General features: G+C 31.6%; 1 protein-coding gene across 2 annotated transcripts in view; it reads left to right on the top strand.

The window, feature by feature from the left end:
- LOC125072483 (homeodomain-interacting protein kinase 2-like) overlaps nucleotides 1–16,318 on the top strand; it is a 97,787-nt gene that overhangs the window by 58,534 nt on the left and 22,935 nt on the right. For both annotated transcript variants that reach the window (XM_047683139.1, XM_047683138.1), the window contains exon 3: nucleotides 16,068–16,204. In XM_047683139.1, the coding sequence (XP_047539095.1) occupies nucleotides 16,068–16,204 (137 nt within the window). The remainder of the gene's footprint in view (nucleotides 1–16,067; nucleotides 16,205–16,318) is intronic.

Below are 16,318 nucleotides of genomic sequence, written 5' to 3'. Positions count from 1 at the left end.
ATTATGTTTAGAAACCATATCACATGTAGAACGCATGCATTGCGTCATTATTATAAAACGAATGAATACTAAACGAACATAGTTTTGAGAATAGAGTTAAATCTAACTTTAATAATATTTTAGTTCAATACGTATATTTTTTCTACGTTCTGTAATTTGAGTTATCGAGTTACAGATAAATATTACAATTTACTAAAGGTCTTGTTTTCCTATTTGTTAATTAAAAGGTTGCATATCAATGGGTACGATATTCAAATCCCGGCTCGAGGCGATAAAAGAATTACTTGGTTTTTTGTCAAGAAAATCTCAGTAGCAGTGCAGTGTTAGGAAGTTGGCAATGTTACAATCCCTTTCAAAAGTAAAGCCGTTGGTCCAGAGCCTGAACTTTCCGGTCGTTTCGGATTTCCGTCCCGTCGGACTATGTGAGTGAGGGTACAGATAGTGCATCTGTGTTAACGCACTCACTTGTGCACTGGAATATCGCGCATATGGCTGGTCTTTTAATATTAATATTTAAATTATCAGTAATACTTATCTCATTTAATTTTTGTCTATTTTCTTTCGATTGCTTCAAAATGGACTAACAAAGATAGTTTCATAATTAACATAAAATAATATGATGTGCCTCGTGCAAATATATAAGAGCAGTTCAAAATAAATGTAATAACAAACTTACAAATCCTATCTTGTTCATATTTTATAATGAAATAGAACAATAGTCATTGTCAACAAGTTTGTTTTTTGTGTTTGTTCTAATTAGACTATAAAGAAAATGAAAGTGCCTTATCAACTAAATTATACGAGTTCCAACGAAGAAAACAAAAAAAAACTTTGTTCAGCGATGACGTTATAAAGTCGGGCTTTCCTGTTCTGACTCATCGATGCGGGGGTCTGGAGAAGCCACTGAATAACGGGGGAAGTAGGCGAGACACTAGTAAGTTCGTTGGCAACTGCTGTTATATAATTTAGGATTTATTAATCTCGTATGCGGAACGAAACAGTGACATCACAATCCTAAACGAAAATACAAGTGATTTTATATAATTCAGTATATAACATAGTTTTTAATACATCGAAATGAAACTAGATTTAGGAATGTTTCGCTCTGTATTCGATTACACGAGCCATATTTGGCACTCGTCGAGTTTAATTTTACATGTCAACCTTTGCGCCAGTTGAAACTGATTCTTGTAACTAGCTGCTAACCGCGACCTCGTTCGCGTGGAATTTGTACTTCTGTTATGATGAAAAATTATTACTCAGTTATTTAGGTTACTTTAGAAATATTGTTGAGTAACTTATTTGTGTACAGGTATTTTTGTTCTTTCATACATTGGTTTCATCGATATACGTTTTTAGCTAAAACAATTAAATAAAAGTTTTAGGAATTTCTAATTCTTTATTTCCATTTATTTAGACGTAAAATTTATGCTAGAGATGTAGACAATAATCCAAGTGATCAAATCAGTGGTTTACACGTCGACAATCGTCACGTAACCATGATTATACTCATCATATATATTATAAATTAAGACTTTAATAGCATAATAATTTTATGTTTCTCATGTTTGTATGTCACTGTGTTCCATATAAGCATACGAAGGTGATTATCAAAAATAAAACGGATCTTATTGCAAACGATTGAGGGCACAGATAATATAATAAATATCAAAATTTAAACATTTCCTCAATCAAAATGAGAAGGATGACGCGTTAAAGGCCTTTAGTTATTTTAATACGAAAGTTACTTAAACATGTCTTGGTTTGAAGTATTTTAAGTTTGTGTCAGATGGCGGGGAGTGAGATGGTTGAATCATTCGCTGCCTACGTCGGGATGAAATAATCCCACGTAAAAATAACCGTTGGCTCAGTTTGTACGAGAGCTCTTATGGCAGCGACACTTATATTCCATTTCGTTATAACTTTTATGAAAGGTAAACGAACTTAAAACAGTCGTAAAAATATACATTGACAATCATATTATAAAATGAATATTTTTAACTAACATTATTACAATGTAAAAACACTTTGAAATAAAACTAGTTTTTAACGGATTTAATCGCGTATATTAATTATTTTAACATCCCGACGTTTCGAGCACTTTGCAGTGTTCGTGGTCACGGGCAGACTAAGGTGACATTTGTCTGTTTGAATTAAAAAGAAATATTATTTACAACTACCGCCAACGATTTCTTAATTGTAAATAATAAATAATATTTCTTTTTAATTCAAACAGACAAATGTCACCTTAGTCTGCCCGTGACCACGAACACTGCAAAGTGCTCGAAACGTCGGGATGTTAAAATAATTAATATACGCGATTAAATCCGTTAAAAACTAGTTTTATTTCAATGTGTAATAATCGCGAAAATCTAAGACAACATTATGTAAAAACACTTTTTTTTCTCTTAAATATCCACATACTTATTCACACACGTGTTGTCCGTTCTTAACGTCATCTTTTGATTAACGTACTAGTAAGTAAGACTGACTAACTAACCCTTTTAGTTGGAATATAATAGTTCGTTGTATTGCTATTTGGCGGTAAAAGAAGTCATAGAGACTTTTTTACCGTGGCGTTTTCAGTGGTATCTACAAGCCGGGCTTGAACAAATCGCTGTTGCCATCGGAGTGACAAAAAATAAAGCACAAACGTTATTAACACTTAAGCGTCTCAATCAATTATTTTCATTTTAATATTTTTCATTCAAACTTCATATTGTTAACTTGGTTCGAATTTTGTATTGTATTTTTAGTCTGCATATTAATTTAAGACATGCTCTCAGACAAATATAGAACTTGTCCCCCGGTGACACATTTGACATCATATTAGCATTTAACATGATAATAATACTTAGCTTAAATATCGCATATTTTAGTGCCTATATATACATAGATCACTATATAGTGAGAGTTACATAGAGCTTGTCGCATAGAGTCACAGGACTCTATGAGCGGTATTAATAAAGTAATGTGGTGTGTCTTGATACATCGGTAGATACGTTATAGATCGTTGTATACATAATATATAGGACATGTTTTATAAGAAAATATTTACTATAATGAGAAGTGAACAATCTCAGATGTTAATCTAGCCACCTACCTTGACAATTCTCTGTCCGTCGGTATGCAGACGTCTGTAGTGACTTATATCTGCAATACCGTGACTCATTTGGCTTGTTGACAAGTCACTAAAAGGTGATCAATTAATTTCTTTATTGTCTATTAAAAGACTAATATTATACACAATACTCATCTGTAGTTTCATAGTCGAATATTGTACTATTATAGATTAGCTATTATAAATTATTATATTTTACGATAAACTTGAATATTAGCATTCAAGTTTATCGTAAACTAAGAAATAAATTCTAATCTATAAGTTTTAATTATACATAATCTTGACTGGCTGACGCACAAACAAAACTACATTTAAAGTCAGGATGATATTTATATATCATGTTTTGGTAACGAAAGATAAATTGTGACATCAACTTTGTAGGGAATTATATTGTAAAACATATCCATTTGAAATGACATTATTTCTGCTTGTTAAACTGCAATCGAACGATACATAAATCTTTATCTTCTCATAGTTATTTGATTACGTAATATATGTATTAATACTTGTATTTAATAAATGTCAAACTATTTTCTGAGAATGTCAGCCACAGCGCAAAGCAGCCGTAAATAATATCATATTTAACTGACAGCCACTGATTCTGACGGTTGTCTCTGCTTTTGATAACCTATACTGAACGGTGTATCGTAATTAATATAAATGTTACATGATTGTCAATTGAAATAAACACAAACAAAGACGGATCATTATTCGAATTAATTAAAAAGACTTTCGAAGACACAAATTTATATTTGTTTAATAATGCAGACCAGCTTACGTATACATTGAGAAATGCTAGTGTTATTTTAACTTCAATCACCATATTAAATGTTACAGAAAAAAAAGACATATCATGATTTGCGGTGAAGAAACGAGGTCTTTATGGAGGAAGTTTCCGAGCTAGGCAATACTCCGTTACTCATGTTTCGACGCAATTGTTATATAAAGATGTAATTTGTTATAAGCGACGAATAATTGCTGTATGTAATGCACTTTTACAAACACGTTATAGCGTCGTAATACATTTTAAAGAAGGTTTTTTATATATAAAATAAATAAAAACTATTTTTTTTTTAATTGTAATTTACACACAAATTTAGCGTAATTTAATTTTAAAAAAGTATAGTTATTCTGAGGACCAATAATAAAAGTTGCAAATGTGCAAGGATCAAGGATACGATACCGATGTTATAAGTGCATTCTACCCAGGCGGGCTTTCATAAAGCCCTACCACTAAGTACAAGTACATTTTCAACTCCTAGTACAAACTGGAGTTAAAATAAATATAAAACATATAATATACCTACCTTATAAATAGTTTTAAATGCATATATTTCTAAATAATATAACAATATTAATTCATTTTGCATACATTTCGAAATTATCAAATACAGTTGATCAATTTAAAATTAATGAACTGTCATGCTTAAGGTGATATATAAGTACAAAATCTGTAACGCGTTAGGTATTAAGTTTAGTCATATCAATGGGAATGTCACTTTATTAAATTGTACGTAACGGAAGTAATATTGATAAAAATTCATATATGTATAACGATATTGTTTGTAGGTTTGCAATTCACAAGGTTGACAGCGCATGCCGCGTCCGTACGCCACTACTGGAATCCTTGATTCAATTTAATTAGTTATTTTTATTGATTATAAATTAATATAATTTAAATGATTTGAAATGATAACCAATGATAAATTATCTCCTATACCTTATTTAGTTATCAGGTTTGGTATTCAATTTCACTTTATTAAGTGTATCATTGCGACTTGGACACTATGCTAATTTAATTTTTTAAATGGTCAGTGTTGTTATAGTTTCATAAAAGATGAAGTTTACCAATAAACAGCATTTAAATTCCAATAAAAAAATACCTTTCGTATTTTATTAATATTTTTGAGCGTTTTTGTACGGATCACATTTAAATTATTATAGTGTAAGAATTATTTGGCATTGAAAATGCAACCACCGTGGCTTAAATATTTCTTGTAAAATTTTTTGAAATTCTAAATAAATAAATACCTGGTCCCGTTTTAAAATAGGATAAACAGAAGCCATTAATTCGAAAGAAATGCAAGTCATTTCCTGTTTGCATGGGCAACGTTCAGATTCGCATCTTATGAATTTAATTTTAATTCTTTTCGCAATTGCATATATTTTTGCTTTTAAATTAAACTCATAAATAGTATGCTGCTTTAAAATATCTTACGTACTTTCGCGTTTATTATACTGAAATGAACGAAACGTAGCGGATCCAGGAAATTGTTTTATCCATTGTAACAAGCGTTTGTTTACTCAAAAGCCATTTGCGGTTTCTCCAAATCAACCTTTTAATACAAAGTACAGTCGGCTTCAAAATATTGTTGATGATTTTGGAATATCGATTTACTTTTTTTTTTTTTTAATTAATTAATACAATTCCGTTTGAACATTATAACTATTATTTGATTAGCGTAGAAAACGCATCGACTTCCTTATTAAGCTGTGAGTATACAATTGTGACGGCGCCGGAAATAATAAAATACTCGTTTTACAGCTTCAACTCTTTGTTCGAGTCTAGACATATGCATGGATTGAAAATGTCTATTTTAGTCTATAAATAATTTATTAATATAAACAGTTTAGTAAGTCCTATAAAGTATATTCATATGTGCGAACTGGAATACGAATATTATTAAGGTTATAGTCAATTCTGCAAGCAGACAAAGAAATGAGGTCGTGTCGCAAGTCTCTCACGCGTAGAAAGTTGTGATTGTTTGCGGTTCGGGGTTCACTTCCGACAATCTCCTTTAAGGACTGTTGGCACGATGCTTATCGATGAGCATTTATTTATTCAGGAACTATTTTATACTTTTTGCTATTTTTACAAATTATTCACAGTCAATTCACTGAAATCCACAAAATTATTATTATTTTAATTAAAATACACTGTTGTCTTTTTAAATATTTCTAAACCGGTTTATTATAATACATCTGCAGGTGCAAACAACTTGCTGTCAAAACGACAATAGCTATTTAAATACACCCAAGACGTAATATTTGCGATCTTATTTTTCATCTAAAAATGATTTTAGTTATTTATGTGTCATGATTACTAGTTTTATTTTATAATACTGTAATAAATTACAATATTTGGTGTTCGCGTATTAATATATAGTGTCTATTTTTAAAGTAGAATCACCTAATCTAGATCAAAGGGTCTAGACTCTACGTGAAGCTATATAGATAAATTCATACTATCTAAGTTTTACGAGGTCAGGCGGGTGAATGACCGGACCTTTTAGACTAGCCATCCAGTGGAGTCACAGCTCCGAAGCGTTAACGTTTCTAATCCTAGACCGGTAATTTATGGAGACACCAAGCTGCTGTGTAAGCAAGCAAGGTAAGTGTATTCAAAATATGGGGGAGAGAGGGAGAGAGAGTGAGGCAGATTAAATAGGAAAGCATTCCGTGGCTTTACGTATCTATTGGAAGGTTAGTCTAGAGCTGACTCGGAATGACCTGTATGGCACGCGAGCGATCCTTGACACGCTAACACCGCATCTCCGCTCGTACTCAGCATTGCACTTACAAAGTAACTGTGGTGAAAATTACGAAAAACTGAAACGATTTAACTGTGTTCTATTTCTACCCAAGTATCATATCCGTGCTTAAACACACTTGTACTGTATTTAGAAAATTATTCTTATACTATAGTTTTTAATTGCATATGATTCAACCAAAACTCGAATAATGTGCGAAGGGTATAAAATATATTTAAAATCGATGTTTAAGGACGTGTAAAGTCAAATAGTTGAACCCGTTTCTTACGACGAGTCTTGAAATTCCGTCAATGGCGACCTGGTTGGCGCGCCAACAATTCTTAGCACGCTGACATCCTCTTCACATTAAACAAAACAATAAATTTGTAAACATCAAATGAAAATATTGGGATTCTACTTGTACAGAAATCTAAATAATATACTATGTATGTCAAGTAATCATTTGTTAAAAATAATAGTACTATTGTTATCTGCATAAAAATAATCACCTGGAAAGTCTTTCAATCTATACTACTATAATAAATGTGAAACTAACTCGGTATGTCCTTCTGTCTGTTACACTTTCATTACCAAACCACTGAACCGAATTCGATAAATTTTCGTAAGAAGCAAGCTTGAACCCCTTGAAAGGACATACGCTACTTTTTATAACTAACAAATGACGTGCAACTCATAAAACGAGTAAAGCCGCTGCAATAACTAGAGTTTTATATTTTAGACTTTAATTATTCCGTTGCTTAGAGTCTTATATCAATGTTGCTAGAAAAGAAGAAATAATTAAAATAAAAATAGAGCAGCATTGCATTTTGTGCACGTTGGTTTAATGATGTCTATTTGAAACTGCAGCCCGCAGTAGGTAAACTAGTACTCTGCCAAGTCGCTATTGTTTTGCTTGGGAGCCAGTCGCACAATACGCTCGAAAAAACTTTGTTTTCACACTTAATGTTGGGACATGTAATACACGGACTAATTTCGCTTTATCGCGATTTACATCTAAAAACATTTTTTATGTAACTTTCTAAAATAAACATCGAGTCTTTTAATTATAGTGTACAATTTTTTTTTGAATTCTTCGAATAATCTCTTTATAATTGCTTACTTTATGTCGTTCATGAAAATGTACAAGATATTTTAAATCCATCGATACTTCTTAAATTACAATATTCTCTCAAAGTACCTACTGGTGTTGCTTCATCCGCGCCTCGATTCTCGACGATAAGATATGGATAAGAGATCACATTTTGATGTTCTCGAAACGTATGTTAAAATTTTTCATTATTTTTAGTTCTAGAATAGGCAGTGCATAAGTATATGCTTTTATACATTTAGTATTTTTTTTTGAAATTACATTTCCGTTTTCATCTTATTCATTGTGTGCTATTTTTCTAAAACATATATGCGTCATTACTAGCTGTCCGCAGTGTCTATCGCTGCGGGGCAGATTCCTACGACGCGACATTATAACTGAAATTATATTTACATAGGCAGTGAGTTTTATACCCACTGTTTTTATATATTTTCAGGACATATTTTTACTTTAAATTTTAATGCAAGTTCTTTTGTTTAAATAAACTATATTCGCAAAAGTGCATCAATGTTAAATTGAAAAAAAAAAGTTTCAAATAAAAATACTTGTACTTATTAAAATAAAATATTCTGTTGTTGTTATATCATTACTGAGAATTTTTACTGTCCTAGACACTAATTGTGGTAACATTGGACTCGTAGTTTTCGTATTTCATCGTAAACAGTATCATTCTTTAGAACTTCCTTAGAACTTGGTAATATTGAATAGTTAAGCTTGAAGGCCGATTATTATGTCAATTGTTTGGACAGGTGGTGGAAGTTCATGACATCTATAATGCAGAATACGATCGATGATCACTAGACTATATGACCTCTATGAACATTTTTTTAAGCGAAGTTAGAAGCAATACATTTCGTACTTTTCATACAATTGATGATACTTAGGTAATTGTCAAATTTGACGTAATATATTTTTAAATCAGTAAAAATTGTGTGAGTGGACACAAGTGTCCGTATTTATGTTTTTTTTTATAGAAGATTTTACACTGTACATACCTGATTTAGTTTCATTTTACAGGATTTCTAAGAGCGTCAAAGGTGTTTTGAAATTGAATTTTAACAGTTAGTTTAACGAATAAAAAGTTTTGATATGTTAACTAGTCATTTGATTGGTTCAGTACCCTGAGATCGGTAAAAAATAACATCAATTATATTGTAATTTATTTGTAATTTCGTAATGATTATTTTAATCAAGGTCCAAACTTGAAAACTGGCACAAGGCGATTGTTAGTATTGCTAGATGCAATCGATACTTACGTATTAATTTTTGTGTTTCTTTTTCCCTTCATCGCGTACAACAACAGTGTTATTATTGCTAGTTTAAGTCATCAGGTCGTAACCCTTTTCGGTTTCGTAATACATTAATTATAACATATATTCACTTTGTGTTCAGAAATATGTTTTTAATGTGCCTTTTTTATTCAGTTTTTTGTATCAGTATTCATATATTAATAGTCGTAGTCGCGTGTCGTCTTAATATGGCGACATAATAATGAATTGAATCAAACTATTTTTCATATAACTATCGCAGTCGATGTTAATTTATATAAAGTCTCTACACACGTAGCGACTGCACATCGACGCGACATAAAGTGGTGCGACTGACCTTCATTGGTTAGCTTTAATAATAACAATCGAAAGCAATTGATTTAAAGAAAAAAATAGATTGTTTAGACAATCAATGAATGTTTAAGGCCACGGAGACGGAACACTCAATTAATATCTTTTATTTTTTTTAACTCAACATCGAAGGATATTTGAATAAATGATACTTCGAATCAGAATATACGGTTTTGAAAGATTAATGCAAATAATGATTTTAATACGCAGAGTAAGGCAGGCAATGATTTGAACAGGTTCACGTAATGTCCCGTGATGGAGTTTTGAATTTGATCCGATAAAAGTTTTATGATTAAATGGATATATGTGTTATAAATTATTCAATACTGGATTTATTATTATATTCGAATTCAATCTCAAATTTATACTTTAGTGTACGGAGTATAAAGGTTAAAGTTAAGATTTTTAAGTTTGGGATTTTAATTTGATTAGTTAATGATATTATACTCATTATGTACAAACATAGCATATTTACATCGTGACTTACATATGGCTTGTAGTAGGTAATATTGTTATTTCCTCATAATATTATTATAATTATCTTAGTATCAAACACAGTTAAATAGGACATCATCATTACATAGTATAAAACAACGTCGCTTACCGCTGTCTGTCCCTATGTATGTTTAGATTTGTAAAATTACACAACACATTTTGGTGTGGTTTGTTATTAATTGATGTAAAAGATAGAATGATTCAAGAGAAAGGTTTATATGTATAATATATGCACAATATAGTAGAGAAACAGTGATAATTTTAGAGGTTAAAAAAGATTTTATAAACAAAATTTTTGCGCTACATAGATTGTGCATTTAATATAGATCAATATGACCCTTTACTGTTTATGTCATTTAAATGAATATTTTCGAAGATATTACAGATTTAAAACGAAGGGACATATCGGTTTGTATTGTATAACGACTGAATACATTACTACATACATATATACTACATACATACTACATACTACATTCTGTAGTATATTTAGGGGCAGCATTTCACCCGTACGAAGCCGGGGCGGGTCGCTAGTATAACATAAAATCTAGTATATTCTATGACATAAGTCCAAGGTAATTATATAGCAATACGTTGACGTCACGTTCAAATATATCATCGGAGGTATGAAATTCAAATAATGATAATTCAATATATTCTGTCCTTATTTTATTTAGAATTACAACTTCGAAATATTCGACTTATTGAAGTGGTGAGTAGTACGACTCTTTCGTAATTTATCGCAACACTGTCAGTTTTCTTTATATATTGCTTTATAACTGGCATGCATTGTGATGCCTCATTATTTATTATTTTGTAAAAAGATATGTCTATGCTTCGTATAAAAAACAATCGTACATGAATAATTTCGTCACTTGTCCAAGTTAATTCCATGAGTTTATTTTAGTCTCATATTAACTATAAATATATAATATAAGTATAAACACTTTTGTATCGCCACGTATCGAAATCGATTTCGGACGTTCATATTAATGTACTACAATATTTGTAGTATCATTAATATCACATAAAGTGTTAATAAAGTTATTTCCAATTGTGTTTTTTTTTATGTAATATAGAGGCAGACGATCAAATGAACCAGCTGATTGGCATTGGGGTTGCAAGAAATAATATCTATTCCTTACATCACACCAACGCGCCCCCACCAACCTTGTGAGCAAAGATGTTATGTCCCTTATGCCTGTAGTTACACTGGCTCACTCAACCTTCAAACCGTAACACAACAATACTCAATAATGCAGTTTGTTGGTATATTATCAGACGAGTGGCTGGTACCTACCAAGCCCTACCACCAAGTAAACTGTGTACAGACGACATTTAGTACTTCTTTCTAAAATATTTATGTAAATTTTATAAATAGGTATCTCCCTCTTTTCACGTTTGGAAATTAAAAACGTCTAATATTTTTTATTCAGATTGAAAGAAAGATTGTATGATAGAAATTAAAATGAGTGATAGCTACTAGAAATATGTTGGTATGTAATAAATCATACGTGATCTTGATGCGGTCCTCGATATTTGATTAATGATGTTTTTGCCACGACACATTGAACCACGGTTTAACCGTTAGTTCTTTCTAGAAAGCTCGTTTTAACAAAATATTAACTTGTTATTTGTTAAATTATAATAGAAGCCTTTTATATTATACTACCTCAAAGTACCTTCCGTTTGAAATAAAATAAAATGTTATTGCTGGATAGTCGGTTCAACAGATTCAGATTTTATATATTACAAACAAACAAATCTTTATTTATAATATTATTATGGACGACTCGGTCCGGACGGTCCACGATAGTATACTTTTTATTGTTATAATAAAACTTCCCCCCTTATAATATAGTAAGTAGTTGTTTTCAATAATTCTTATACTTACCATTCAAAATACTTCTGCCATAATTACTTTAACTTCATTGACATTGGACTTTCATACAATCTACCATCCCCTGTTGATTTCTAAAGTTACATTATTAGTGTACCTTCACACCATCTTAAGAGCTTACATAGTAGAGTTTTACGCCCTTAAGGGTGCAGTTTCGTAGAATCCTTTCTTAACGTTAATAAACGGATGTCTACACCCTGTATGTAAAATCAGTGAGTGCTATTTCGCTTTTAGAAATATAGAATAATAACGAATTTTATATATTAAATACTTTTACAAATTATACTTGACTAACACATACATATGTTTATGATTTTTTTTTCTAAGGTTTTATCATTTGTAAATCTTAAATAAATACAAACTTATAATGAGTACTGGGTAGGTAGCTACTGCTGCGATTCCGACGCTTCGTCGAAAAATAAGATTTTAATATGTATCTCCATTAATAGTGTTAGACTAGCGCTTTTATTTCTTTTAAACAGAAATATTACATTCGTTTAGATTCATATCATTTTAGTGACAGAAATCTCACGGGTACCACTACAAAAAACGATACTTGCAAAACCTATAAGAAATTAATTTAAATTCATTGTTTAAATTGAAGTAAGAGCAGATAGTTCAAGACGGGTTCATGTTTCATGTGATATTGTAATGCGCAGCGTGTCATTCGATTTATAACAGAGTTAGTAACAAAGTACTTTGACCTCTATTATTGCATCGCAACATTTCTTGTCGCGCACGTCGCAGCTCGCCGGGCTTCGAACCGACGACATCGGACCGTTAATCTTATATACCGTATAATGAATGTATAGTCGATGAAAACTTGCTTTTTCCGAATAAGGTTTCTTTCACTTATCTTTTAGAGTAAGATTACGAGATACGAAATCGTATATTGGTACAACTGGTTCGTTTTCTTTATCCAATATATAAAAACGTTACGTAGACAAAGTATGTCTACTGTTATTATTTTAAACATATTTGAAAATAATATTTATAACGGACAATATTATAGTTATAGAGTTTTAAACTTTATCGTACGTAGAATATCTTAAGGTTGGTTTCCATTGACAATATATACCTACCCGGTATATTAACATTAAAAGTAAATTGGCGCTTGAAACTGTAACATTTACATCATAAAAATAAGGAGTTTGTGAAGCAACTGAATAATAGAGTTATGTATTTTTGTTTATACGCATAAATTTGAATAAGATGTTTCTATATATCACAAATCCAGATCGCTCAATTTATAGAACGGGAGAATACATAGTGTAGGATCGTCAGTTCAAAGGAAAATATTCTGCTTATACCGAATATTATTACGATATTTATACCAACTATTCTCAGCTTTTCAATCTGCCGCATTGTTGAAGCATCGAAAGCATACATTATGTGTTATTCAATAATCTACGATACAAATGTTGTATACGACTAACTATTTTACAAGCTTTTATTTTACTTCATCCTATTAAGTGTAGGTCGAATTTTAAACCAGGCCTTATCCGATTGAGCTGCAATTTTGTATACATTTATGGTGATAGTGTCACTATATAATTATTATATGGTACATTATTGTTTGAATTTACTCTTAATAAGTTTTTTTTGTACGAATATGTACAGTGCTTTTACCTTAATATTTTATTACAATATGTAAACGAGTTAAATACAAAGATAGGAAGGTTATCTGTCGGTTTGATATGAACTTGTATTTACTCATTTGGTCAATGTGACGTCAGCGGTGTGATATACGTGTTTCAATATTAGGAGAAATACAAAATAAAAACATGCCTTATATATATTTTTAGTACGCAGTTTGAAGCAGTGGAAGATTGCGATAATAATCGCTTGAGACATCGCTTAAAAATCTCGCCCCGAAGCACAGTTTCTGTACGCAACATCTATTAGTAAATTCATAAAATAAAATTTGATTAATAATTTATACTCGATTATATATTATACCTAACTGTTTGCAGTTAAAATTTTAACCGCATACAGTGTTATTTTTTTTAATAAAAACCGTTAAACTCGTAGTTGTAACTGGCTTTGGTCACTTACGAAGTACAAAGGATTATGACATGTGGTCAGAAATGGATAAAAGCCTTCATTTTCAGAAGACATTGTGTGGTTGTACGTGGCTATCGTGCAAAATGAACGAGACAACGTTTCGACAAAATGATGGTATTATCAAAACAAATATACCCAAAAGTCACTAAATACTAAGCGTTTGAACACTGGGACGTTCCCAGGCGGTTGTGTCACGGCCTGCGTTCAACGAGCGACTGAACTGAAAGCATGCCGACCGCTCCCGACTAAGACACTGCAAAGCGCCACTTGTGCCTGATGACACTTGTGTTTCTCTTCCGGTGATAATATGTAGAGGACGCCTTACAATGTCCATATTAATGACAATACGGCGTACATACGTAAGTTATATAAGACAACCTTTCCCAGTAGGACCTAAATACCTCGTGTAACGAACACACCCATAGATGTGCTAGGTGAACCCTAGTCACACCGTCTGTGAATAGGTACCACTATTTTCTTTTCATCTAACAGTTCAATTGCTGAAACTGAATTTCTTTCTTTTTATTTTTTTAGATTGACCCTTATCATGAAAGTTGATATATTTTTATCTTAATACCTTTATCGAAAACCTGCTTGATAACATCAGACATCATTGCTATTAATTACGTCAAATTTGCTTATACTTTCATACATATATTTGCCTATGTAAAGAGCCCAGCTAAAACAATGTTATTGTTATTTAAATTTTCGTATCAGGCCATTCATTCAGGGTAAAGATACATTATGATTTCACGAAATTCGAAACAAACTGCCACCGGATGCTAACTCCGACACTAACTAGCTTTAAGTTAACTAAGGGACTAGTTTAATCAATAACTGCTTTAATTATAACATTTAAAGGATGTACGGATTTCAAAAAGCGTATCACCGTAAGTCAGTTTTGAAAATTTCACGAGTGGGATACGAAGTGAGTTCTTACAGAAAATCTACATGCACTGCTTAGATTAAATGTGTATTACAGTCAACAACAGTCACAGACAAATATAATTTAATACATAGGTACATATCTATCAACCTACAGAATAAGTACAGTTCGATTTATAAAAGGGCAATTATGATATTTTGTAATATTACTTTATTGTTTCCTGGCGAACTGAGCTTGTATGATGTTAATAAATAACACCGTGTTTTCTAGAATTTCCCTCGGGAACCTGGTCTAACTTCTCTTGAAAAATGACTTTCATTCTGATTATTCATTTGAGTTAAATTTCTTTATTTCATGTATATAGTCTGCCACCGGTTTTATATATTTTGATTTATTCTTAATGTGTAAGTAAATATTGTTTTTATAATAGGAAAATTTTCAATTTTTGACGACTTGCGAATCCAATTTTTAATATGAATACAATAGTGTATTTTTTTTTTGGACGCAACTGAAGCTCTAGCTCCATGACGAAAAGATATATTATTTTATGTGTCACTTGTACCAGTAGTTAGACTATGTTATGATGAGTTGTTGATACCTACCCAGACGGGCTTTTACGTCTTACTTCCATGTCTGTTTTTACTTTTTATAAATAAAATGTCTTTTTATAAATGTAAGTCCAATTGACTTGAAATCAACATAGCTATTCCTTACGCGACGTAGACGCAGACAAAGAAAGGGTTTTTGGAAATTTTAACATGAAGTGGGTCACTTTTTATGATTTTTACCCGAACAAGGTCAAGACGGACAACTAGTATTTGAAATTCTTAACATATTATTGAAAAAAATATATTGTGATAGACACACGATAAAAGAACAATTTGGAAATGTTATATGGATACGTGTGGTCATCATGTTAAAATGACTCGACGAATTGTAATGAAACTCCATAGGATAGTTTCAATACATATTAGATGAACATCATCTTTCAATTTCGAAATTTAAACTTATTACAACGAAATAATAAAAATATTACATATGCGGTTATATCAAATGGTCAATGTGAAAAATTATATATAAAACCACTTTTTACTTGGGGGCTATTTTTTAAAAAAAAATGACATATGGTATATATGTGTACCTGTTAGATTAAAGTAAAATATATTACCTTCATTAAAATAAATTGCTTCTATTTCTCTCCAAATAGCAATTGTGTATGTCAATGTAATAACAAACATAAGTGATTTATATGTCACGCATCAGTGTGTAGGGGCGAAGGAACTACTTACTACCAAGTGATCCATACGAATGACTCCCAATGTAAACAAATATCGTATATTCCAGGACGCGTGGTGGTCATCAGCCGGGGCGGGTTGCTGTGCGCCCGCCGTGCCGAGTCGCGCGTGCGATGCGGAGCGGTCGCCTCCCGAGCCCCCGCCCGCTCTGCCTTGCGCCAGGCCCTGCTGCGCTAGCGACAACACGTCAGTATACAGTAAAGGTTCGTTACTGTATCCATTGTCGTTTAACGTGGCAATTCATTGTAAACGATCATTTGAGATGTGCACGTGTCATGCTAATAATGGGAGGAGATCATA

The sequence above is a fragment of the Vanessa atalanta genome, chromosome 21, assembly GCF_905147765.1.
Source record: "Vanessa atalanta chromosome 21, ilVanAtal1.2, whole genome shotgun sequence".
NCBI lineage: Eukaryota > Metazoa > Arthropoda > Insecta > Lepidoptera > Nymphalidae > Vanessa > Vanessa atalanta.
Note: the sequence above shows the minus strand (reverse complement) of the source record. Positions and strands in the feature narration are given on the sequence as shown.